We start from the raw sequence: 27426 nt of genomic DNA on the forward strand, positions 1-27426 counted from the left end.
CCCGTGCGCCACAACTACTGAGCCTATGCACTAGGGCCCATGAGCCACAACTACTGAAGCCTGCATGCCTAGAGCCCATGCTCCTCAACAAGAGAGGCCACCGCAATGAGAAGTCCGAGCGCTGCATCGAAGAGTAGCCCCTGCTCGCCGCAAGTAGAGAAAGCCCACGCGCAGCAATGAAGACCCAACACAGCCAAAAACAAAAACAAAAGACAAAAAAACAAAACACTATTAGAGGGTCAAAATCAAAACATGTAAGACTAAATCCATAAAGTTTTAGCCTTAACCCTCTGGTAAAGACACTTGCCTTTTTTTGAAAACCAACTTGAGCCATGAGGAAGAAATATATGTGTTTGACCTAATTTCCCTAGGTTTTGGTATACTTTCATCTGGCTGGGCTGAGAACTAGATATTGCTGGCTCACTGCTTTTCCTGTGGTCCATGCTGATAACACTTTGTGGACTCATGTGGAATGAGGACAGACTCTCCCTCAGCTGTGAGTGACTTAAATGATAGATGCTTTTGATACTACAATGTTAACCCTTTTCTTAAATTGCCCTAGAACATGGGACCCCTTTTTGCGATCAAGAAGAAAAGACTCTCCTGTGCTTACTCCACAAATAACTTTAAATTTCAGTTTGTGATACCTAACTTTATCTCTCAAGAGAAGGCATTGTCCAAAATGTGCTAAGAATGCTGTTTTGAATGGACAAGGCTCTCCTTTCTGAATTCACATAGAATTGTCTTTTGCTGCATTCCAGAGAGCATTTCCCATAGTGTGTATGTCACAGATACCGCGGATTTAGTGAAAGCGGTTCACTCTTTTGTTGACCAAATTCCTTATTTAAACTCTACTTTTATTTTTGCCATCTGCCATTCACTGTTCTGGAAGCAAGCCAGCATGTTCTGGTCTTTTCTCCTAGAGGTGGCATTGGAATTGGAGTGGCCTGAATGGCATGATTTCCTCGTGAACTCATGTGGTGAATAATCTTTGCTCTTTCTCATCACTTGCCCAATTCAGTTTCATTAAATCGTTGGAATATTTGGGTATTAGGAAGTCAAAGGCGCTAGGAAGACAAAGACAGTTGGATAACACACAATATAAGTTTTAAGACCTCTCTGACCGATATAGACGTCTTTCCAAGTCAAGGACAGCTCTCATCATGGCTTTTTGGCTACTGATGAGGAGAATTCTTTTCTCCAGATTCAACTTGGCAGTCTGGACCAAACTACATTTTATGCTGCAAATGTCCTGGTCAGGGACAAATTAGGAAAGTCACCATTTGGGCTGCTGCTGGAAGAGAGTTATGTTAAATAGCTCCAGCCTAGTGTCACGGAACAGTTAGTGCCCTGTGGCCTGTGCTCCAGTGGGCAGGAAGGAGTGGCTTTGACCTGCAAAAAAGATTCTGGAGAGAGGGTGTTAGGAGCGGGCGAATGTGCATGTACCTGTGGTGGCCGTGGCACTGATGGTTTTGGTCCGGATGCTGGGAGTGAGTCCAGAGAGGTAGACAATAAAATCATTATTAGGGCGGAGCCCTGAGATGTGAGCAGTTCGTTCAGCACCAGAGATGTTATATTCCATCGTTTCCAGGAACCTATTGGAATCAATAATTTCAATGGTAAAGGTCTTGAAGGCCCCATCGGTAGCTGTCCAGGAGAGATTGAAGCTCTCAGGAGTGATGTCGGAAACATTTAAGTTTCCGATTTCAGGTTCTCCGGCTGAAAAAGGAGGGGTAGGAGAGAAGAAACAAATAAATCTGAGTTAATCATTGCGTTTGGGTTTTAAGACTGCAGTTGTTAACAGAACCATAGCCAGCTAGAAAGATCCGACAGTTCACAGGCTTAGGGTGACATGAAGAGATGTTACCAATCAGTGCCAATGGGAGAGAAAAAGGGGATTTATTAAAAGAAAAATACAAAAAGGAAGGTATGGTAATTAGATTTCCCCGCTCTGGAGCTGCCACACAAGATCAGGGCCTGGCCGAGATCTGGCGTGTGTGAGGAGACATGCCCAGTGACGACAGCAGGACCTGTTCTGTCGAAGCCCAGATGCTTCTGGGAGCCACACCTCAGGGATGCTGGCCATCGGTCAAAAGATACGAGCGCTGGCGGCTTCTAGTCTCTTAAATTGCACTCAGGAGACCACAAGTACTTGGCGGCAGCCAGCAGACATCCTTTGGTTTGAGGGAGCTCCCGTCTGTTCAGATGACGACTAAATAATTCTGACGCCATTACCCTCCCAAGGTGGTACCTTGAGGCTTCTGATTTTGTGACTTAAAGGGAATTGGCAATTTGTCAATGTAAATCTTGGTATTTTCATCATACTTCTGACAAGGGCCAGCTGTCCTCATATTCTGTTAAAATAGCTTGTCTTTTCTTAACTGCTTCTACATGGGCCAAGAAAGCTAGTATTGCATTGCCAACCAAGAGAGCTGAGCCAGGACAAGGCCATCAGGCGACCCTGTTTGGCCAAGAAGTAACATTTTGTCTCAGAGATGATCATACCAGTGGTTTTCCAAGCAACAGGAATAAAATGTGCAGAAGGCAGGCAGAAGCAAGATTTGAAAAGCTAGTATTGTCTCTCTAGCAAGGCAGGAGAAAGACTTCCCGTCCCAAGAGATCTGGTGAAACACAGGTCAGATGGAATTATGGCCCTTCTTCCCCACAGACCAACTTGTCAGGAGCAAGAATGTTGCTATCATTATAAAGAAAAAAAAAAAAAAACATATAAAAATACTAAGAACACCCAAACCGCAAGATCTTCAGGAAAGATCAAAAGTGGCGGGTGATTTCTTTGCCTTCTGAGAAGGGATTGTTTATGGATGTTAGATAAAAAAGCCCTGAGTCCATCCAGGGCAGCCTCAGCTGCAATTTTTAGGCATTTCAGGGTCACCATTCATGCAGCAGTTGTCTGTGCTGTGTGTTTATCTCAGCAAGAGTTACTGAAATGATTGAGGCTAAAATGCAGAGCTTTTGCTAGAATCCACTAGGACACACAGGTTTGCAGAAAAGTTTAGTTGCAATAATTATAGGAAAATGGGGCAGGCATATGCAAAACCAAACCTGACAGCGTCTGTTCAGTTTCACACCAATGGAGGCACATGGGAGGATGGAACATGGAAAGCAGTGCTGGGGAGGGCTGGGCTCTTGAGCAGGCTGCAGGGAAACACTGAATGCCCTGTCACTGGAGGAGAGTGATGAGTAAACTATAACGCACCCTCCTGGGTCCGGGCTGGGAGTGTGCCATGCAAAGGCCAACAGTCCAGGGAGCAACTCTCGATTAAAAGAACAAAAAGGGCATCAGATCTTTGACATTCATAGCCCGGGACATTCTTTGTTTCAAATGCTGCTGTGTGTACTTCTGCTAATGAATGGCTTGTTCTTTGGTACTGTCTCCAGTCATAATTGTGTGGTTTTTTTTTCTTTTTTGGTCTAGCTATTTGCTAATTTGATGTTCTAACAGTGACTTGAGTATCTGAGAGAATTGCCCGGGGGAGGAGGGTAATGCAGTTCTTGTATTATACTCAGTGCATTTTAAAGAAACATTTAAATTCAAACATTTCTTTTGAATGCAAGAACCACATGCCCACACCCTTGAGGGATCTGGGATAGCAAAGCACCACTTGCAACTAGCAAAAAGACTCTCTAAGGTAAACAATCTGTGCTCCACCAGAACTCACACGTCGGAAGGGTCGGCTTTTAGTTATAGCCAAGCACCGGAGAAAAGAGTTAAGACCATCGGGCTGTCTCGTGAAATGGAAAGCCACCCTTTAGAAGAGATGTAGTTATAGGATTGGATAGGTAAGGTCTGGGAGAGGCTAGAGGTCAGAAAAGGTAGCATCTGCGTGTTCATTCGTGAGGGGTCAGAGCATCTGGAACAAGGCGCAGCCCATAGGGAGGTGTGTGAGCATGCAAGTTCAGTAGCCGATGGGCACGTGGGAAGGATTCAGATATGGACGGAAGCTGGCTCCCCACACGCCTCTTGGAGAGAAAGCATCATGGACAGGGAGAGGAAGGTACCTGTGGAGGCCTCAGCAGAGAGCATTGGTGTTCTGTAGCCCCGGATCACCCCGTAGATGGTGACTCTGTAAGGGGTGGCGGCCTTGAGGCCCTGGATGTCCGCAGCCCTCAGGCTGCCAGGCACCGTGAGGTTCTGAGCTGCCTCCACCCTGTTGGCCTCCTGCACCTGAATGACAAAATGCTCATAGGCCTGGTCAGCTGTGGTCCAGTTGAGTTTGAGGCCGTCCCAGCCAGCCTCAGTCACGGCTAAGTGTCCCAGCTGGGGGAGCTCCGCTGAAGAAGGACAGAGAGGAATTTGTCAGCGCTGCAAACAGAAAGCGAAGAAACCAAACGTCCCACGGCCCAGCTCTAGGGAAGAAAGAAAGGGGCAAGAGATTTTCTTGTGTTTGTGTGTGTGGTCATTCTTGGTCTCGGGGAGTTTCCTGTTTGAACTGCGGTAATCTGGCCACAGCTTTCTTCAGGAGTTGAAGATGGTCAGAAAGGGGAACATCTACAGTGTTCCTCCTTGAGATGGCAATGCCGTCACAACCGCTGACAACCCACTGCTGGGAGGTCTCTGAGGATCATGCATGACTGGCACCCTAAAGGCCCATGAAAAATGTGGGATTGTGGGTCAGGGTAAGAGAAGTAGGAGTTGGTTAAAAGTACAGGCTCTGGAGGCAGATGGGCCTTGGTTAGAACTCCAGCACCGATGTTTGCTAGCTGCGTAATCTTGGGCATGTCACCCAGGTCATCTCTGAGCCTTGTGCCCCTCGTCTTCAATTGGAGCTGACAGTACCATTTCATTGCAATGTGTGATGATTGGATGATAATATTTATAAACCTCTGAGTTTATACCTGACACATATCTGACGTCACACCTGATACATAGTGAGGACCTGGTAAGTGGCAGCCTAACAGACACACAGCTGTTCCTTGGTACCCTTGGGGGATGGGTTCCAGGACCCCCGTAGATAACAAGCTGAGGATGCATATAAAATGGTGTAGTATTTGCATATCATCTATGCACATCCTCCTGTATACTTTAAAAAATCATCTCTAGATTACTTATAATACCTAATGCAATGTAAATGCTATGTGTGTAGTTACCAGCACATGGCAAATTCAAGTTTTGCCTTTTGGAGCTTCCTGGAATTTTTTTCCCAAGTGTTTTCTATCCTCAGTTGGTTGGCTCCGAGAATGCAGAGCTGTGTATCACTGTTTCGATGTTTCTCCTTGGAACTTCTTGGTCACGTGGGAGAGAATTACCTGCTTCGTCTCATTACTGGACTTTGGAGAGATCATCTCATTGTTGGCCACAGGCTGTCTGACGGGGTGTATAAAGCATGTGCTGAATCAGGTTTGGACAAGTCCGATGTTTTATCTTTGGACTTTTCTAATCCTTCAGAGATCAAAGTTTCCATACTGTACTGGATTCCTGGCTTTACATTTTCCCTCCCCGCTTCTCCTGGTAGCACTTTGTGTCTGATTGAAGAATGTCTGCATCACAAACAAGGCCGTTTGTGCCTACTCTTCATTAAAAGTGATTATGTTTTGCTCAGCAAATGGTGCAGAGCAGGGCCCAGTATTCATTTTCCTACAAGGTAGGAAGGAAATTTAATGTAGTCATTGCTGATTTAGAAAGTTTGGGTTCCGGATATGGAAACACTCACTACTTAGTGGAATGCTGCTCAGGGTTAAGTGCAATCTCCCAGCCTCTCTTTTTAAGGCTGAAGTGGCCATGGATTTGAAGTCAGAAAAGAAAATATCTGCAAGATTTCCCCCAGAAAGAGTATGAGATATTCCAGGATTCAGTGCACAAGGAGAGTGTGGGCAGCCCTCTCCTCCTTCCCGGCTCACCAAGAATAGCTGTTCATTTATCTGTCACATAGTGGGCCTCCTTGTAAGATTTCACGTGCAAAAGGAATTTGCTGCTAAAAACAAAACGTTTACAAAACGTTTACGAACTACAGATGTGGATCATTAGCACCCTGCTCCCAGATCCCACGTGTCTCAAAGGCCCCTTTTGCTCGTTTGGTCTGACAATATTCTGGGAAACACAGGCCATGGATAATCTGGCCAGTTTAGGTGTATTGCAACATTACTTCTCTTATTTGGGGAACTGTGTGTAGTTTCTAGCAAGGGCCAGGTTTATTTGGTATGTATGAGCAAGGAAGACAATTCATTTGCTTAGGTTATTTGGGCGGCATTTTCAAAACACAGTATGTGTAGAGAAGGGCATGGGCTTAGGGCCCAGCATAAAAACCCTGTTCCCCCAAATCAGGCTCATTTTCCCGTGACTTTTTTTAAAGTTGTTTCTAGAAACCTCATGACCAGCACAGAGTTTTCTATAACAGATGGAGTTGCACGTCTTCAGGGGACAAACTGAGATGAATTGTTTTTCCTCTCCAAACTGAACCAAAAACTTTGAAGTCAAACGTGACTGTCCTTTCTTAGAAATAGCCCTGCCTTGAGGGTCTGTTAAGGAGAGCGAGACTTGGCTAACTTCAGCAGAAGATGGTAGGTCATTTCAAAGGTTATTCTGTGGAGGTCTGACTACCAGATGGATGGCAGTAAGTGACTCTGAGGCCACTTATGATAAGATTTCTCTAGAAAGTTCTGACCTTATTCTTGTGTCACGGCCCTACTGTTTATGCTATTTATATTATGATATGTTGCTATCTGATAACTTTAGCTATTTGGCATTCAAAATTTACTACAGGAGGGGTGCTTTGCTGTGTACATTATCTCATTTACGGCTCAAGACAGTGTTCTGAGGTAGGAGTATTATCTCTGATTTGAAGGTGAGAAATGAAGGCTCAGAGGTGTACAATGAGATACCCAAGAATATTCGGCCAGCAAGGTGGAATTCCAACCCACACCCTCCGGAGTTAGAGCTCGTGTTCACGCTGCCTGCCAACAGCTTTGAGAGAGGGCCCTGATACATGGGGAATTTTCTCTATTCCAATGAATGGGCTGACACAATCAGGTCCCTGGTCTGGGAGGAGGGTGGTATACCTGTGATGACCTCCACAGCAAGGGGCTGAGTGCTGCGGCCCCTGACCTCGCCGCGCAGGGTAATTGTATAAGGGGTACCAGCCCTGAGGCCTGGGATTTCCACGGAGCACAGGCTGCCAGGAACCGTGAGACTGTGAGCTTCTTGGGTCTGGTCAGCCTCCTGGATCTCAATGACAAACTGCTCATAGATCCCATCTGGGCTGGTCCAGTCCAGTCTGAGGGCATCCCAGCTAACCTCAGTCACGGTGAGGTTCCCCAGATCTGGAACCTCCTCTGCATAAGAAGACAGAGTTGCTGAGTTACTAAAAAAGGCAGTTGCATGCTGGGATTCAGGCAAGATGGCATTTTGGCTGAGGTTGGGGTGAGTTGTTTGGTGAGTGTTGATCGCAGATGCGTGATTTACAGCCGGTGTTGAGGACACTCTGTTGGCACTAAAGCCAGGGCTTTTCTAGTCAGCCTTTGGAAATGAAACATAGTTCTCAGAATTGTTCACAACTTCCATTCTTGACATACAAATGGTGCTTTGGGGAGTCCTCTGATGCGTTCTTAAAATGAGCTCAGATCAACGTTTATTTTTTCCCCACTCGCAGAGTGTGCTTTCCAACTTCTTAGCTATTACGACTGAAACTTGCTTTAAAAGAAAAGTCACCTCAATTTATATAAAAGAAGAGTAGGTGGAACTTTCCCTGGAATTGGCTGCCATGCTAGGACTAGGACTCGGCCAAATAAGGGACAGGACCTTTGTATGGAAGCAGGGATGATTCACCGGTATTTCCCACTGGGGTAGGGGCTGAACCCAGTTTAGAGGAGGGAAGAGTGTTGATACCTTCTGAGCAGAGACAGTGGGAGGAAACAAATTAATGAAGTAGCCTAGAATACCTGTCAAGACTTCAACAGAGAGAGGGGTTGTGCTGAAGTCCCGAGTCACCCCGCGGATGGTGACGCTATAGTGAGTGTCTGCCTTGAGCCCAGGCAGGTCCACGGACCTCAGTCCTCCCGGGACAGTGAGGTTTTGGGCTGCCTCCTCTGTGTCAGTTTCCTGCACCTGAATGAGAAACTGCTCGTAGGCTCCTTCCGGAGCTGTCCAGTGGAGTTTTAGGGCATCCCAGCCCACCTCGGACACCGTGACCTCTCCCAAATGGGGAGCTTCTCCTGGAGAAGGACAAAAAACCAGGGAGATCAGCTCGGGTGCTTTGAGACCACCTGGAGGGGTGGGATAGGGAGGGTGGGAGGGAGGGAGATGCAAGAGGGAGGAGATACGGGAACATACGTATATGTATAACTGATTCACTTTGTTATAAAGCAGAAACTAACACACCATTGTAAAGCAATTATACTCCAATAAAGATTAAAAAAAAAACGAATGGGCAAATGTTGAGATAGCAAATGCAAATAAAAAAGATAAAATATTTTAAAAAAGAACTAGTTTAACGATCAAGTTACACACCAAGATCCAGGGACTCCTTAACAAAAGAATAGGCTTTATATTACTTTTTTTTTTTTTTAATGTGACTTTCTTTAGATAACCATGCAGCTTCCTAAATTTGAGAAATAGAGCCAAGGGGGTGAGGCGTAGGAAAACATTTGTGATCTTATTTCATTAAGGAATTGCCCTAGCCTCCGGCAGACAAAGAGATTATTATTTTTTTTTCCTTCTGAATATAATGCCTTAACATCCCTCACCAGGAGGGAGCCCTGTTTGTGAAGCCAAAGGTCCCTGCCATTGGGGCTGTGTGTATAGTCCCCAGGCTGGGCTATGCACAGCCCCAGAGGCTGTGGTTCACATGGGGTGCAGTGAGAAAGCTACCCCAGGAGTTGTGCGGCTTGATATCTTCCCATCATTAGGCACCGTAGTGCTATTACTTAAGGTACTCAAGTCTATTCAGAAACGAGTTGCGGGGCTTCCCTGGTGGGAAGTGGTTGAGAGTCCGCCTGCCGATGCAGGGGACACGGGTTCGTGCCCCGGTCCGGGAAGATCCCACGTGCCGCGGAGCGGCTGGGCCCGTGAGCCATGGCCGCTGAGCCTGCGCGTCCGGAGCCTGTGCTCCGCAACAGGAGAGGCCACAACAGTGAGAGAGCCCCGCGTACCGCAAACAAAACAAAACAAAACCAAAAACGAGTTGCATCTGCTTATCCTTGGGCAGGTTCCTGTTGGGAAAAACAGAAGCTGTAGACAGAAAGGTAAGAGGTACCTGTGGAGGCCTCAGCAGAGAGCATTGGTGTACTATAGCCCCGGATCACCCCGTAGATGGTGACTCTGTAAGGGGTGGCGGCCTTGAGGCCCCGGATGTCCGCAGCCCGCAGGCTGCCGGGCACCGTGAGGTTCTGAGCTGCCTCCACCCTGTTGGCCTCCTGCACCTGAATGACAAAATGCTCATAGGCCTGGTCAGCTGTGGTCCAGTTGAGTTTGAGGCCGTCCCAGCCAGCCTCGGTCACGGTGAGCTTTTCCATTTCAGGGGCGTGGTCTGAATAATGACAGAGACGGGGTCAGTTAAATCATTCCTGAAATGCTTTCCATCTGGGAACTCAGAAATGGCAAACCCGCTGCCAATGCTGCGAGACCATGGGGGCCCCAAGGGCCACCTGCATCCCTGAGCCATGCTGTCGCCATCAAAACACCAACAGATAAATCAATAGAATACTTATTTTGCCTTGTTGTGTGTTTGGGTTTGACTTTTGAATACGGTGTTTTTCTACTGAGCAGTGTCCTGTGGATTTGGAAGATGCTACACGTCTGTGTTAGTACTGCTCTGGGCTGCAGTTTCCACTTTGGAAAGCGGCTCTCGTCTTAAAGGTGAGATCATAGGAACAGCCTTCGGCTACGCTTGGGATCCTTGGCCTGAGCCGTGCAGCCTTCTGTGTTTTGAGGAAATTGCCTCCTCTTAGATTCTCTTCCTTTCCGTGCTTCCTCAATCTCTCCTGGAAGGCATGTTTTAGTCTCTTTATGCTGGGATTTTTGTCAGTTTCTGGGGCTCAAATCAGTTTACATAAACCACTTCAGGAAGATCAGAGATAAATTAACACAGTACAAGTAAGACTGTCCAGAGGAAGTCACTGAGTCTTTGCAAAGCTGTCCCTCATTGGATAGAAAGAAAGACTGAGGCCCTGGGAGAAACAGCTTATTAAGCTCAGTTAAAACTTGCCGTCTTTATTCATCTCTAGAATGAGCAAACGCAGAACATTCACTTGTCTGAATGCATATGCCTTCAAGGTGATAATTTGCCCAGGCTGAGCCTAAATGGACTTTGCGTCACCTAGGAAGAAAGGATTTTCTCTGGAAACAGATCCTCTAAACAACAGAGTAAGAACTGCCTTGAGTTCATTTAGGTGAACAAATTGTTTCTCTCTATATGCCTCACATTGGCTGCTCATTTCAAATCAGTCCTATCTGTCCATTAAAGCAGACGTCTCACTTGAAAACCTTAGCTTGCAGTTGGATAGAAGATATCCTTTCAGAGGGGAAAATGTTTCTTTTCAAGAACCTGTTTGATTCAGACTTTTCTACGTTCTGGGGAAGGTTCTTCCTAATTGTTCCATTTCGGCAAAGCTGACACTCCTTCAAATCTTGTTTGATCTAGAACAGCGGTCTGCCAGCTATGATCTGAGGGTCAAATCCAGCCTGCTGCCTCTCTTGGTAATAAGTGAGCCGACAACAGTCTTTAAATTTTTAAATGGTTGGAAAAATCCAAAGAAGAATACTTCATGACAGATGAAAGTATATGAAATTCAAATTTTGATGTCGTAAGTAAAATCTCATTGGAGCTCAGCCGTGCCTGCACAATTACACATTGCTGGTGGCTGCTTATGTGCTGCAGTGGCGCAGTAGAGGAGTTGAGACCGAGACCATATGGCCTGAAAAGTCTAAAATACTGTCTGGCCCTTTCAGAAAATGTTGGCCATACCTGACCTTGACCTTCATTCTACAGATTCCTCATTCAACCCAAATCTGTGTCCTGGAGCCCTTATCCAAGACCCCATAGCAGTTCTTAACCACACAAACATGGTCTAGGTGAGAAAAAGAGGACCCCAAGTTCCAAGTGATGTATCTACTTGTGGGGAAAGAAAGGGGAAAAGATGAGCTATCTTTTAACCCAGTGGCCCTTGTGAGGCCAGGAGCAGCGCTCCAGTTGTAGCAATTATCTCCTTGACCTTGGGATTTTAGCACAACTAAACTCAGGAGTGTGTCCTTTTCAAATATTCCAAGAGCCCTCATGCTTGAAGAGACATCAGACAAAAACCAATCTAAGCCAAACTGTAAAGTTAAGGAAATGAACTCTGTGGCCCATAAACTCTCCTTTTTATCCCACTTTCTTGTTTTTTTTTCTCCTGCTGCTGTCAAAACTTCTTGTCAAGAACCTAGCTGACATTGATAGTTGACCCCCCCCCTTGCGTGAATTAAGTCAGTGATTCCTCGCAGGTAACTGCCTTTTAAGTTCTTTCTCTAATTATGACATAAAGCATATTTTTTTCCATGAAAGAGATTTCAGGTACCAGGTTGTAAGAGATGTGGGGAGAATTACCTAACTGGGAGAGGGAGGGGTTATGGAGGGGTTACAGATTGTCTGTTAAGCTGTTGTAGTAAAGATGGTTGGAGAGAGGAGGAGATCCACATTAGAAAATGTCTCTTCCTCATGAGAACGATTGTTTTCTTTAAATCAGCTTTTTTATATGCCACGGATACTTTATACAATGTCCTTCACATCCTGCTTCATCTCTTCTTACAGTGGATAGACTAATTTTCATAAAATGTCATGTTGCTCAGTAAATGGTAATAGTCATGGTGATGATACTTTCACCAAAATTTTTGGCTATTCTTCCACTTCTTGTGTGTGTGTTGGGGGGGAGGGGGTTAGGCAGATCAAGAAAAAAAAAATCAGTCATATTTAGTGCTGTGACCGTGACCACTGCTGGGTGGGTGCTTTTCGTGCCCGACCCAAAACCCTTCACGAAACAAATGCTAGACAGACAAGTAAAAGGTGTAACTTCAATTAATAAAATCAGTAGATAAATTAAAGGGAGGCAGGTAAGAATTATGAAAAGAGAGGGAAAAACGTGAATAAAAATACAGCAGACAACAGTCGAGATCGAGACCAGAGGCTTCTCATCAATGCGGACTCTGCATTTCAACAGCAAATGACACACTTGTGGGCTTACTGCCCCAGAAGCCCAGTGTTTCCGTTGTATAGTTCCATCGTGAATTTCTTGGCCTTTCTTTATGAAAAGGCTGTTGTCTTTTTCTTCCAGCTGTGCACTGGCATCTACCCTCTGAACAATGTCAGTGGGCCTGGGAAATCAGAATTTCAAAATCCCATTTCTGTGCTCATGGTGAGTTGACCAGCTGGCCCGGGGGAATTTCTGGCTGTGCCAACTTTCAATCTTTAGATTTCCACCATCTTGGAGATGGTAATTACCAAGTGCTGACTGATGAGGAATGCACTTTTAGTGCTCACCGATGGGAGAGAGAGTGATTCTCCAACAGCAGCGGGATGGCCAAATTCAAGCCTCAGGACCCCTAAGGGTAGATTGAATTGCCTGGATCTCATCTTGTAAAGTTAATTGAAATTAAAAGCCTTGCCTGCCTTAAAACTTTCTGGTGACTCTTCACACTGTCAGGAATGAAACCCAAGCCCCTCGGCATGCTATTCACTGCCCTTTGTAGACGGTACTGATACTGTCTGTAACCTTGTACCCTATTATCCTCAGCTCCATCATACAGTAGGACTGTATGGCTGGTGTTTCACTAACACGAAGTTTCTCATGCCTTTGAGCTTCTCACATACCGTTCCTCCAGCTGGAAATGTCGTGACTCCCTTCTCTGCTTGCCCAACTCATTTTCCTTTTTTAGGATTCAGCCAAGTATCACCTCTTCCAAAAAGCCTTCTCTGATATGCTGCCTTCACTTTGCTCAGGTCTGGGATGGGTATCTGCCTCTGTGCTCCTGTAGCTTCCCACACCTTCCTCTAAGCAGACTAGTTACGCTCCTATAATTTTGGTTTTGGTTCTCTCATTCTCACTGCAACGTGTGTTATTTCCTGAGTGGAGGGGTTGTGTCTTTCTGTTCTCTATACCAGCGCTGCCTGACCCATGGCAGGTAAGAAATAAATACTTGTTGGATGGATAGATATTTGACTGAATTTCAGTTTGCTCCATGAGAAAATCAAAATGGAAAATTAGAGCAGAATGTTTTCTATTACTTGCAGCTGTGGCTAAAAACAAAATTCCGCTTCTCTGCTTCCCAAACCCTTGAGAATTACTGGGGTATCACTGTCAAGTCTTACGCGGTGTGGGAGGATGCTTTATTGGCCTTGGGTTTCTGCATATCCTCCCTGCTTTATGGCCCTTACTGCTCAAAGAAAATCATGGCCTCCACTTCAGGCAGGGTGTTGTTGAGTTTATTAGAATACAAATATGGGGCCAGAGGGGGAGATGCCTGGCACAGACTCATTTTGTTCAATGCTAACAGGGATAGTACCTTTTTTCTTTCTTTCCTTCCTTTCTCCCCCCTCCATCCCTTTCTCCTTCCCCCCATCCTTCCTTCTTTCTTTCCTTCCATTTTTATCCAGAGTAAGCTTCATTAAAGACTCCAGGAGAATGACTTCCCTTCCCTTAATCCTTAAGAGAGAGAATTTGGGCCTTTGATACAGAGGTGAAAGAAAAAGACCAGAAGATTCAGTGGAAATACTGCCTCTGGAGGAGCTGGAGTCCCCAGATGCTCATGAAGCATATGCCACGTGTTTGGCTGTGTTCAAGGTACTGGGGCTGCAGCGCTGGATGAAGGAGACAGAGTCCTTTCTGGCTAGAAGTAGGAGGCAGGCCATAGGTAAGTAAACCAACGAGTGAGTGACGTCAGGCAAGTGTCATGAGGAACTCTGGAGCAGCATGAAGGGGTAAATCAGGATAGGACACCGTTTTAGACTGGTTGACAGAGAGGTCTGTTGAGATGAGACTTGAGCTGAATGAAATGAGGGAGGTGCTGGGTGTAGAACTGGGAGAAGAGTGGTATCTAGGCAGCAGGAGTAGCATGTGCAAAGGCCCTAAGGTAGGAGCAGGCTTGGCATGCTTAAGGAACAGCGAGAAGGCCAGGGTGACCACGGTGAAATGAGCAAGGGGACAAGTAGTGGGAGTGAGGTCAGAGAGATGGGAAGGACCAGACTCCGTAGGGCTGTGTAGCCTGTGATAGGGTCTTTGCATTGTATTTCGGGTGTGATGGGCATCTAGGTAAGGCATACTTTTAACTTAACTTGGTGCTGCATCAAGGAAAAGGCTTGCGTTTTGGCTCAATGCCGCGACCAGAGCCCTGGAATTCTCTGGGAAGAATGCTTTGGGGCAGCCAATTTCACATCTTCTCTGGAAAACCCACAGACAATGAGCGACACTTGGCAGACTTCCGCTATTCAGAATTGAGTAATGCAGAGCTGGGAATCCCTTTCTTCTGACCTTTGAACCTACAACCCTTTGACATTTCAGGACTCATAACCACATGGTACCTTCCTCTAAGCGCTCCCACTTTTCCTGTTTCTTTTTTCTCCCCATGTGTTTACCAAGGCCGGGTGCCTGGACTTCTGCTTCTTTACGCCTTCCACGGCATAGTCCTGCTTGCCTAGTTACAGCAAGTGAAGGTGTCTGTTTACTAGATAGTTACCTCCTTGGAAGCACAGACTTGTCTTCATGGCTGTAGTATCCCCGGGACCTAGCACGGAGCATGGTTGTAGTGCATTACTGACTGAGTAGATGAAGGAGATATTTACTGGGAGGATATTGTAGGAGATATTTATTGGGAAGATAGACTTCAGGAGATGGAGAGAAATGTCCACCTCACTTTTAATAAAATAAAATCGTTCTATGGAGAAAGCCATAGAGAGAAATATTCTAGAGACAATGGGGGAAGAGCCCATAAAAGGGACTTTGCACATTTTTCCTGTAATGAAGAATGTCTTTAAATATGCAACGTGATTTCTTTGAAACAGTGTTAAGGAGGCACGGCTGGGGAAAAGAAACCACTGAGCCCTTGGGATGCCAAAACTGGGCTCTTAGAGACAAAGTAATTCCAGCCTGTGATTCACTTGAAAGCTTTCATCTCCCTGAGCGGCTAAAGCCTGGGGATTCCCTGCTGGAGATAGGGGATAAAGTGGCTGTAGCCAGAGGGTAAGATGATTGAGTGGAGATAGGAAACTCTCTGTAATCTAGCATTTGTAAAACTCAGGGAAAAGTGAAGAGAGAGGGAGAGAGAGAGAGAGGGAGGGAGGGAGAGGAGGAGGGAAGAGAAGAAGAAATTCCCTCTCTTGTTTCTCTGATTCATTTGTGGTCCCTTCGCATCTTATAACAAACTCATGTTTATAAAGCTGAACCATTGAAATCTCTACCGTAGATTTATTTCTTCCCAATTTATTCTCCCCTCCCCCCTCATCTATGATCAAGCTACCCACCCCCCACCGCCACGCATCCTTGATGGTCATCTCATAGCTGCGTGGGAAGCAGTCCATGCACAGAGTCAACAGAATTGAGCACCTGGGCTCACTTTAGACTTTCTGAAGAGGCTGCTCTTTGTCTACTAAATACCCCTTCTCTCTCTCTTCCTTACAAACTACCACAATTTTATGTGGGCAGTAACATGCTCCACCAGCAGACTACCTTTCCTAGACTTACTTATAGCTACAAGTGGCCAGTGAAATCAAGTAGAAGTCATTGGTGAGGTTTCCAGAAAGATTCTCATCTAGAAGTTACTTTTTTTTTTTTGGTTTTGGCTCTTCCTTCTTCGTGCTGCCTAGAACACAGATGTGAAGGCTGTACTGAAGTAGCCGTATTGTGACATGGAGGTGACTTTGAGAATGGAAGCCAAGAACTAAGACTAGTGAAACAGAAGCTAGAAGGAGCCCAGATCCCCGATAATTTGGAACTGCTGTGCCATCCCTGAACCACCTAACCGCAGACTTACTTTATGAGAGAGGAAACCAACTTGTATCTTGCTTAAGTGACTGTTATTTGAGATTTCAGTTATATGCATGTGCAAGTATCCATAAATGACAAAGATGCTTCAAGGCATTTCCAAATATGACCGTCAGTGCAACACATTTTCTGCTTATGGAGACTCAGCTGGAATAGCATCTCTGCCAAGACACCGTCCCTGGCTACTCCTGACTCCCCCATTCACTCCCTTTCCTTGGCTGAGTGCTGCCCAGTCACTCCCTTTCCTTGCTTGAGTGCTGTCTAACATCCATCTGGTCTTCTTCCAGGGACTGTGAGTAAGTGCACATGAGTCAGAATAGCAGTGCTAAGTACATAAACCATTTTTTCCCCTCAAATATCAGCATACTACAATATATTCAGTGGGTTCTCAATACATACTTACTTATTGAATTGAAACTAAAGACTATTACTCGTCAGACCCTGAAGAATTAACATTTTTCCCCTGAACCTCTTGAATATTTGGGGGCCAAAGTTAAATGTGTATATTTTCATATAGGAAGAACTGATTTTTTTTCTCAATTTAGCCATTGAGAAAATATGGAAGCAGGTACAAAGAACAGGATACTTGGGCTAGAAGGGATACTGGAGGTCAGGATTAAGCTGTCATGGAAAAACAAAGTTCACCTCTTAATGACCAAGAGAAAATGAGAAGTCCACTGTGGAAGGCTCAAAGGACCGTGTGCAATGTTTCAGGTAACCTGAGAGGAAAGCAAAAGACCTGGAATAAAAACAATTAATGGGGAAAAAACAAGGAATTATTCCCAACATCTTGGTCATCTTGAAAAGAAATAAAATGAAAAGTTAATTAATTGTGCTAAAGAGGGAGGAAAATGAGAAAAATTTAAAAGATTCTGTGAAATGCACAAAATTAAAAAAAAAGAAAAGAACCAAAGACAAACACAAACTTTGATGCTTTAAGTTCTCCTAGGAGGAAATATTTAAAAACCACTTTGCTTGCCCAGCTAGGGAACTTTGCTGTTGATGAGTTGACAAGAGGAAAAGATAGGTAAGTAACTCTTGCAAATGGGATTTAGAGCAGTCATGAGTAGAGACATCCCCACGCCTTCCCATCTGGTCTTCTCGTTTGAAGACAATCTGGCTGATGGGTCTGCAACCTCAGAATCAACAGAGGGTGCGGCGAGAGCTCAGAGGCTGACCTCACCTGTGGATGCCTGTACCCGTGCAGGCTTGCTCTTGTGCCTGCCCTTCTCTGCTGTGAGGAGGATGGTGTATTCCTGCCCAGGTTCCAGGCCTTTCAGGACGTAGGAGGTGGTGCCTCTGGGGAGCTGCACCTCCACTGGCTGGCCCGAGGGAAGACTGTAGTTTAGGCGGTAACGGTCACACTTGGCCAGTGGCGTCTGCCAGAGCAGGGTCAAGCTGGTCTCCGTAGGTTCAGAAACCCGAAGGTCCCTGGGCGCGTCCAGGTCTGGGAGGAAAACAGAGAGTTGAACACCCTTCAGGCTTCAGGGCAGGACTGCTTCTGGGGCTGAAAGCTGGTTGTGGGCTACAGTCCTAGGTCTGCCGTAGCGCTGTGTGGCTTCAGGTGACTCAGCTGTCTGAGTCTCAGTTTTCGCCTTTGTGAGATGCTGTTATTGTACGGTACCTCACTGAGTTTTTGAAAGATTAAAAATAATATAGTGATATATCCATACCATGAAGTGATAATTAAATGCCTTTAAAAGGAACTGATTATTGATACAAGACACAATTTGGATGGATCTCAAGAGAATTATTCTTAGCGAAAAAGCCAGTCTCTAAAGGTTGCATATTGTATGAGTCCTTTTATGTAGCATTCTTGAAATAACAAAATTGGATGAAGCCCAGATCAGTGATTGCCAAGGATTAAGGTGAAGGGGAGGGTGGGAGTTGCCTTGACTATAGAAAAGTGTAGCAAGAGCGATCCTTGGGATTGGAACTATTTGGTGTCTGACTGTAGTGGTAGATTCCGAAATCTACAAGTGATAACATAGAACTAAATACACACACACACACACACACACACACACACACACGCACAGCTGAGTGAAATCTGAATAAAGTTGATAGACTGTATCAATGTCAGTTTCCTGGTTGTGATAATGTTCTGCAGTTACACAAATTTTACCAATGGGGGGAACTAGACAAAGGGTACAGATCTCTCTGTATTCTTCCTTACACTGCATGCGAATCTACACTTACCTCCAAATGAAAGATCAAAAAGAATATGTATAAGTGCTCAGCATTGGATCCTACATAATGATCTCCCCACCCCAGCCACAATAAGTCTGGTGGAGAGGTAAAGGGAAGAGTTTTCTTTCTTTACAAATTTTCCAGAAAAAACAAACAAACTTGCAGAAAGAATCAGTGGCCTCAAATCATGTAGCCCCTCAGCATTCTCCCTCAGAGGCTGGAGCTGCAGGATGCAATACGTAAGAGCAAAGATTGCCTTAAACTACGCTCCTGCCACTTACAATTTATGTGATGAGGGTATGCAATACAAGTTAAGTGTTTGCTAAGAGAAAAGCCCCCAGATGTGTTTTGATTGGTCAGTGGTTTATAAAAAATTGAATCAGTTGCCAACTTTCAAAAGTTTGTAGATCTCTTATAAAGTCTGGTTCCAATTTTTGGGAAAATATCCCGTCCCCCTTCCTGCGCAGAGAGTAACGTTAGGGTCACTCACCTGGGGAGTGCTTATGCTACTTTGGAATGTGGACACCTGGGCTGCATGATCCTAGAAGCCCCACCTCCCTCTGGGCATCTACTGTTTCTTTTTAAGTAGGTTTCCTGCCTCCTGGGCCCTGTTGTGTCTGCTGATGGTAGTCCCGTGGAGGTGGGAATCCAGGCGGGCCTCACCTGTGGCCGCATTGACGGTGGCTGGGTCACTCTCCTTGTCCCCCTTCACGGCAGACACTCCAATACCATATTCGGTTCCTGGCCTCAGACCTAAGAGAGAACATGCAGGTTGAGATTCAGCCCAAAACTGGACAGACTTTCAGAAGGCCATAAAAATGGCCCTGAACTAGTCCCTGAAGGCTACGATGTCTCAATGTCTGGACCGTTTCACAGCCTGACTCACTGATGCCCAAGTGAGATGGGTAGCTAGGAACCGTTTTTATTCACTCTCTGGAGGGTTGCAACCCAGGGCCAGTTGGGTCAGGGATGCGGACCTCACCTGTGAGTGTAGTTTTGGTTGTGGTTTGTTGCCTCCTGGGGACTTCTACCTCGGCATGGTCACCTCCGGAGATGGGTGCGTACTTAATTCTGTAACTGTCGGCGGCCGCCTTGACGTTCCTCCACTCCAGGGTGATGCTGTTGTCTGTCTGGGAGATGCGGCGGAGATTTCTGGGCGCATCCAGGCCTGTTTGGGAGAGGAAGGGGCATTGGTATCGAGAACACCAGGCACCAGGAGAGAGGGAGTCCTTGACAGTTCAAGGTGAGACATGAAAGGTGCCTGCCATTGGAGAGAAATGACAGAATTGCCCACACACTTCTCTGGTTCAATAGCTAATGCACACATCTAAACAAATACTACATACTTGACACTTTCCTCATTATTAAAGCACATGTTACCTCAATCATTCACGTTTTCCACCGATTTCGTGCTTAATAAAAACTATACAGAAACTTGCAAATAAGCTCTGTGACTGTAAGAACAGGTTTGTTGTATTCATCACTGGATTTTTAATAACTCATACGGAGCTTACCGAGCTCTGAAAAACTATTTAGTGAATGAATGATTGACACTTTGGTAGTTTTAAGATAGTGCTGTAGGCTAAGAGGTTAGAAGGCATCTTTGTCATTTATGTTTTCCATATACTGCATTTTATTATTAAAATATTTATTTAAATTTTGTTTTAACCAAAATGTCTGAGAATCTCAGACCAGAATCTTCTATGTAGGCAAAAATTTTCTTTTGCCTTAGAAGGTTATTTGCGGTAATATTAATCAATCAATTGCTACAGTATTTTAAAATAAAACTTAAAGGAATGAAAATCCCCTTTCCATTGTTTCCACTGTAAAAGGAGCCTGGAAGACACCCCGACATGTAGTGGGGATGGGAGTCTGGCAATCTTTCCTCTCCTGGGGCTGTTAGCAGGAGGAGGCCCGTTACCTGTTGTGAAGGTCTCTCTCGCGGGGCTGCTAGACATGTCGGCCCTGTGGGAGATGAGGGAAACCTCGTACTCTGTGTCTGGCTTCAGGTTCCCGATGGAGTACTGGTTCTCCTCGTGTGTGAGGTCGATGCTGGTTCGGTCGCCTGGCACATCTTTGATCCCGTATGTGAGCTCAATGCTGTCGATCTCGGCCAGGGGCTTGGACCAGGTGATCAGAGCAGTGGTGTCCGTAACGTCTTTCACTTCGATCTGGCTGGGGGCGTCCAAGCCTGTGACAGGCAGAGGACAGAGGGGTTTCAGAGGTCAGGGCCAGTGCCAAGGGCTGAGCAGAAAGAGGGCTTGTAGCCTTCCAGATCCGTGAGCGTACGTTCAGGTGCATACTGGCCAACTGACCTTATTTTGTCTTTCGGAACCTCAATTTCCTGTTTGCTATGCTGTAAGTAGGGATGATGACAATTATCTTGTAGGGTTTCTGTTTTTTCAAACATTAAAGGAAATAATGGATGTGGCGCATCTAGAACATGGCCTGCAATGTCGTGGTTGTATGATAAGTGGTTGTGGCTATATTATTATCATCATCATCATCATCACGAGTTGAAGAAACGCACGTACGGGCTACTTCACTCGAAAAGCATTGACTTAGCCTCTATGGTTTTTTAATTAGGCAGAACTCCCTAATTGGTAACTTCTCTATCCAAATAATGAGACAGAAAAGTGAGGCAATGACTGTCTTGACAATGCATGGAAAGTTAGTTTTGATGAAAATAATTCAAGCAAGAAAGTCATGGCTATCTCAAGCCTTGCGTGTCTCTGAGGCCGCATCTTGGCCCTTCCTCCTGCCCTGCTGCGCACCTCCTGCCCCACCCACTCTGGGCTTCCTGCTCTGACAGCATACTTCTCCTCCGAGAGCACCCCGTGTTGTTTCTCACCCCCGGCCTCTACACTTGCTGTTCCTCTGTTTCTTCTTCCTGAGATTGCTCCTCTCCCTCTAAAAATCTCCTATTCATCCTTCAAAATCCCACTCATATGTCCCTTTCTAACAAGAACCATTGTCTGACCCTGTTGCAAACAGATAAACACATACTCCTTCCCCTAGGGGTATAAAGTTTCAGTTTGCAAGATGATTAAGTTCTAGAGGTCTGCGGTGCAGCATTATGCCTCTGGTTGACATTATTCTACTGTGCACGTGAAAACATGTTAAGAGGGTAGATCTCCGCTGAAGTGTTCTTACCACAATCAAAGACATGTTAAGAGGGTAGATCTCCGGTTAAGAGTTCTTACCACAATCAAAAACATGTTAAGAGGGTAGATCTCCGGTTAAGAGTTCTTACCACAATCAAAAACATGTTAAGAGGGTAGATCTCCGGTTAAGAGTTCTTACCACAATCAAAAACATGTTAAGAGGGTAGATCTCCGGTTAAGAGTTCTTACCACAATCAAAAATAAGAGCTTCCTAGTATTGTGCTTTTCTCACTATTCTGTAACAAATTTCTCACAGTTTATTCAAACCGTATTATACAATCTAGATAGGGTCATTCAGAGAGTCAGTCTTTGACTTTTTTTTTTTTTTTTAAACTAGATCCTTACTCTATCTACAATTTCCCCTTTCTTCTTTGCCTTTAATATTTATTTATTTATTTTTGGCTGTGTTGGGTCTTCGTTTCTGTGCGAGGGCTTTCTCTAGTTGTGGCAAGCGGGGGCCACTCTTAATCGCGGTGCATGGGCCTCTCACTGTCGCGGCCTCTCTTGTTGCGGAGCACAGGCTCCAGTCGCGCAGGCTCAGTAGTTGTGGCTCACGGGCCTAGTTGCTCTGCGGCATGTGGGATCTTCCCAGACCGGGGCTCGAACCCATGTCCCCTGCATTGCAGGCAGATTCTCAGCCACTGCGCCACCAGGGAAGCCCCGGTCTTTGACCTTTTTGAATCCCGAGTGTAGCATCAGGCTTTGCCATTTATCTTTACTCTTTTTTTTTCCTAATTAGATAATTTTAATGCATTAAAATATTATACAGTAAAACATACCAGGCTGAAAATTAAGATATTAAAGCATTCAGTCAATGTTTCTTCTTTTTTTTAAATAGTTAAGTTTGTGATTTCAGCACTGGTTGAGGAAACAATATCAAATGTAAGGAACTTGGTTTTATAAAGGGAATGAGGAGGAGGAATAATTCATAGCTGATTGTGAGAAACCTGCAGAGTCTAGTTTTTGAACTCTATGAGTTGATACATTAGTCTCAGCTCACAGATGTTGAAGCCGTGAAATCCACAATGCAAATAATACTGCAATTCAGCAGTGAAGCCTCCCATCCTATGATCTTCAAGGTGCTAGGAAACACCTGAACCATACCTACTACCTTTCTTAACAGCCCTTTTATTAAAGAAGTTGAGATACAGTCAAGGACACCGATCTCGCCCTAGGTTCAGAACCCTTCAACGCAGGAGATTAACATTGTCTTGTGCTCACTATGTGCCAAGCACAGTGCTTTGTCGTTTAAGTCTTAACTCTCATGCCTATGCCGTAGGAAGATATATGAACCCGGTTTCCAGATGGTGGGTCTAAGGTGGATCTACCCAAGGTGATGGTTACTGGTGAAGCTGAAATTCAAGCTCAGGACTGTTTGGATCCAAAGCCCAGGCTATTTCTCCTTTAAATGATGGCTTTCAAAAATATTTACATATCAGAAATGGTTGTCATACAATCTCTATATAGAGCTGAGAGGGAAGGAGCTAAATATGAAATTTTTAAGATCCTTTAAATCTGGAAAAAGATCAGGTATCAGCAAGATAAACAGGTAAGTATCTGCCTCTCAGTGTTGTTATTTATGTGATTATGAAACTTCAAATGTTGGGATGTTTGTCCTTCAAGAAGAAGAAAATAAAGCAGCCAATCCCTAAATTTAGATTAAAAAGAAAAGGGCAGATGAAAGAAATGTCTTTTGTATTTTCAATGGGCCGTCTCTATAGCAAATAAGCATTTGCTTAATCTTTTCTATGGCTTTCTGGTGATCTAATGACTTTTTCTGGTTGGTACCCGCCTTCTACCTACCACAGTGCGATGCTGTCAGGATGATGGAAAACACTTGCTTATAAAAAGGACAATCTTATGAATTGGATCTGAGTTAAACAAAATGTGCAAATATTTAAATGCAAGATGTTCTTTCTTGTCATTAGTAAACAGATTTAAATTTTCCAATCACCCCCTGCCAAGAAGAGTCAGTACCTTAAATAGTTGGCACGTATGCTATCTTGAAGAAGATAAAGAGATTTTCCCAAATGTCAGTGCAAAACAATTTGATTTGCTTATTTATTTATAAAAATTTGCTTCTTGATAGAACAACTCCAAATTCAGGATTTTTATTCCCCCCACCAAATGATCTAGCAGTGCCAAATCTTACTCTGCACCCAAGAAGTTCTGATCTCTTTAGCACTGAGTCACATTTTATTTAAGTTCCTGTTGAAGACATGGAATCAACACTCTACATAACCCAGAGCCTAGTCAACGTTACCGGTAATGGGGTTAAAGTCATAAAAGTAAACCCAGGCTTAAAATTCTGGCCCTGATAGTATTAACCATGTGGTGTTAGTTAAACTGATTCAGCTTCTTTAAGCCTCAGTTTTGACTCTTGAAAAATAATAGCATTAATATTGTCCCTACCTTTTCCATAGGACTGGGTAATAATAGTAAATCAGATAGTATGGTAGATTATTTGCTAGAGTCTCACTTATTTGTTTTCCTGTATCAGTGCCCCTTTGCAATGTCACTTTGAAGCTTCTCACATAAAGAGATGGATCTTTTCCCCCACCCCTTCAATCTGGACTGGCCTTGAGATTTGCTTTGATGGAAGTGACCCAGTGTCTTTTGTGAGCCTGCTCAGCCGCCGTGAGATCAGGCCCAGGCTAGCCCACAGGAGGCTGAGGGACCATGTGAGGCAGAAGGGCACCGTCCTGGCTGAGGCCATCCTGGGCCAACCAGCCCCCAGCCCATACAGATGCATAAGTGAGTCCAGTCAAGAACAGAAAAACCGTCCAACCCCAAATCACCAATATGCAAAAGTATCATTTCAAGCCACAAAGTTTGGAGCTTGTTTTTTATGTAGCAAAAGTTAATTGAGGGCTTCCCTGGCGGCACAGTGGTTGGGAATCTGCCTGTCAATGCAGGGGACGCGAGTTCGAGCCCTGGTCCAGGAGGATCCCGCATGCCGCGGAGCAACTAAGCCCATGCGCCACAACTACTGAGCCTGCGCTCTAGGGCCCGTGAGCCACAACTACTGAAGCCTGCATGCCTAGAGCCCGTGCTCCTCAACAAGAGAGGCCACCGCGATGAGGGGCCCCCGTGCCACAACGAGGAGTGGCCCCCGCTCGCCACAACTTCAGAAAGCCCGCACGCAGCAGCAAAGACCCAACGCGGCCGAAAATAAATATAAATAAAATAAATAAGTTTGTAAAAAAAAAAAGCTAATTGATACAGATGCTCTGTAAGAGGGCACATTATCAACCAGAGATGCTTTGCAGTACAATCAGCTTTATCCTTGTGTCAGTGGTATTAAAGGTGATACTCACGGGTTGTTGTCACCCTCTTCAGGCTTGGGCCCCGGGTATTGTTTTTCACGATGTGCAGAGATATCTCATACTCTTGCCCGGGAGCCAGGCCAGTTTGCCGGTACGTGGTCTCTGGCCTCCGCAGGCTTTTGGTGATCTCTTCCTCATCTTCTTTATTCTGAAATATAGAGGCACCTTTGTAAGACCTAAGGAGGTACCAGCTCCTTCATTTATGTGATTCATTCATTTTGTATTCATGCCTTCCTCTTTCATTCTTTCATCTATCACTAGGCACTTACTAAGCATCTGATCAGCATGGCAAGTGCTGAGGATATAGAGACATGAATACATCTCTCAAGTTGGTTTCTCCCTCCCACAGACCTCTCTACTCACCCCTTTGACACTCAAGTCAAATGACAGGCATGAGAACCAAAGGAACTCTGGAGCCACCAAATCAATCCTTCTTTTCATAGACGAGGAAGCCAGCATCCCAGAAGTCAGGTCATTGCCCCATCTTCCACATAGCTAGTAAGAGGCAGAGCCTGACTTTGAACTCAGGGACCACTTTCCTGCCTCACATGTGCTTTTAGGCACAGAGAGAAAGGATACTCAATCTCAGATATGCCTGGACGCATTCTGAGACAGAGACCATTTCTTAACTTCTTTGCCTCCGAGTGGAGATTTGTAAGACTGTAATGGGTACTCGGAACATAGAGATGACTTGCCATCTACTTGCTTAGGCTCTCAGCCCTAAGTGCTGTGCTTATTGACTTCTTAAGTCACTTAAAAATAGATGCAGATGCACAGGGGCTACTTAGAGCCTTGTCCCCCACCAAAAGCCAAGGAAGTGAGTTGATAGAAAAGTCTACAGAGCCCTGTGAACATCTTTCAGATTCTCGTGGTCGAAGGCGCCCACTCCTCTGTGCTCCTTACCATATTCCGGAAGATGACCTCCCACGTTTCAAAAGCGATGTCCACAGGATCCCACTCCACTTCCACAGATGTCTCCTTGATGGACTTGAATTTTAGACCTTCAGGTGTAGGCAGGTCTGTCAGGAAGAGCACAGAGAGGAGGTAGAGATGACTACATGTGTGATGGAGCGGACAGACATGATTCCGCTAAACCCCACAGGGCTGTCTGTCAGAGCTGGAGTCTATTTAAGGGTTCTCCTGGGATGCCGTCTACTATGAGGCATCATGGAAATTAATATCAATATAAGGACCAACCATATGATTGAATACTGGCCATTTCGTATGCTTAAACCTAATATGACAATAGACTTTGAAATCATATAGATGGGCTAGAATCTCAGCTTCATCATCACGACTTTTGTGTGCTTGGTTGAGTTAACAAAATGCCCTGAACCTCAGTTTCTTCATCCAAGAGAAGGAGCTAAGTATGCCTACCCCTTGGGAATGCTTTGAGACTGCTGAGTCCCACAGTGACTGCTGGCCATGGTCCCTGGCCTGAAGCACAAGTTTAATAAAAGCAGCCGATGTTACTATTACTAAGCAAAAAAGAACCAATTTCTAGCCACGGCTTGCTTTAGGAGTGGAGGTAATTATTCTCATGTTGGACTCTTAAAGGAAGAATAACTTGAACCTTGATGTTTCCACTTTTGTATTTTTTAAATATTTAGACAGTGAGCTCCATAGAAAGGTAGTAGAAGAATAGAGTACTTAAGACTGTGAGGGTTCAAATCCTATCTCTACCACTTATTAACTGTGTGATATGGGATGAGATGCTTAACCATTCAGAGTCTCAGTTTCCTCATCTGTAAAATGGGTTAACAGTAGCTCCTGTCTCATAGGGTTATTGTGAGTTAAATGAGTTAGTATGTGAGGACTTTCTTTAACATAATCAATGGGTTATAGGAAAAAGAATACATATATATGTATAACTGAATCACTTTGCTGTACAGCAGAAATTAACACAACATTATAAATCAACTATACGTCAATAAAATTTTTTAAAACTTCATTGGGCTTAACTGGGTTCCAGAGTTTTAACTAGTGTAACCGCATAAAGACAGCCATAGAGCTACAGGGGCAAAGGTGAGGCAGTAACATATGGGGGGGCTCTGTACTGGACAGGAGGAGGGCCGTTGAGGCTGCCGAGAGGTGTTCTGCTCACTCACAAGTGGCCACCCTGGCGCTGACAGGAATGCTCTTCTTGTTCTCCAGGACGGCAAACACGCGGATAAGGTACTCCACGCCAGGCTCCAACTCCTGGATGGTGGTGGACGTCTGGTTTCCAGGGACGCGGAACTGCATTTCTAGGCCGTCTTCGTGGGTGGGCGTGTACACGATGAGGTACTCTGTGACCCGCATCTCATTTTCCCAGGCCAGGTTTATGGTCTCTTCTGTCACTTCTGTCACGATGAGGTCTTTGGGAGGGGACACTGGCAAGAATAAGGAAGGACAGTTTGGGTCAGATGGTGTCATAACGCACTCAGTGAATTCCCTCTTGGTTTGTTTCCCTGGACCTGTCTCTTCCCCCAGTCACGGAGCCCTGAAATCCAGCTTCCACTTTCTAAAACGCAGACTCATCAAGGACCCTCCTGCTGTGACCCATCTTCAAAACCTTTGGTGGCCATCCCTTGCCTTCAGGCTAACGTTCCAGGTCTGCAGCGTGGCCTTCAGGGCTCTTTGTGAACTGGCCCCTCCGGCTTCTCCACTCCCTGGACCTTAGTTCACATTCAGGCCATCTGCATGGGAAAGTGCCACCTGGGCTTGGCTTTCTGCTCTGAACTTCACGTCATACATTCTTAGCACTGGAAGGGTATTTTAGGCTCGTCTGGTCCCACTCTTTT

At 45.2% G+C, this 27426-nt stretch overlaps 1 protein-coding gene across 4 annotated transcripts in view; it reads right to left on the reverse strand.

Annotated features, from left to right (window-relative positions):
- TNC (tenascin C) overlaps positions 1-27426 on the reverse strand; it is a 93360-nt gene that overhangs the window by 33898 nt on the left and 32036 nt on the right. The window contains exons 4-15 of one of the 4 annotated variants that reach the window (XM_024762669.1): positions 26752-27015; positions 25547-25662; positions 24635-24791; positions 20075-20344; positions 19136-19321; positions 18817-18906; positions 17147-17410; positions 9210-9482; positions 7897-8169; positions 7018-7290; positions 4021-4293; positions 1447-1719 (exon numbers count right to left, since the gene is read on the reverse strand). In XM_024762669.1, the coding sequence (XP_024618437.1) occupies positions 1447-1719; positions 4021-4293; positions 7018-7290; positions 7897-8169; positions 9210-9482; positions 17147-17410; positions 18817-18906; positions 19136-19321; positions 20075-20344; positions 24635-24791; positions 25547-25662; positions 26752-27015 (2712 nt within the window). The remainder of the gene's footprint in view (positions 1-1446; positions 1720-4020; positions 4294-7017; positions 7291-7896; positions 8170-9209; positions 9483-17146; positions 17411-18816; positions 18907-19135; positions 19322-20074; positions 20345-24634; positions 24792-25546; positions 25663-26751; positions 27016-27426) is intronic. The other 3 variants (XM_024762666.1, XM_024762667.1, XM_024762668.1) reach the window with 3 other exon arrangements.

Source organism: Neophocaena asiaeorientalis, unplaced genomic scaffold (assembly GCF_003031525.2).
Source record: "Neophocaena asiaeorientalis asiaeorientalis breed wild unplaced genomic scaffold, Neophocaena_asiaeorientalis_V1.1 scaffold78, whole genome shotgun sequence".
Classification (NCBI taxonomy): Eukaryota; Metazoa; Chordata; class Mammalia; order Artiodactyla; family Phocoenidae; genus Neophocaena; species Neophocaena asiaeorientalis.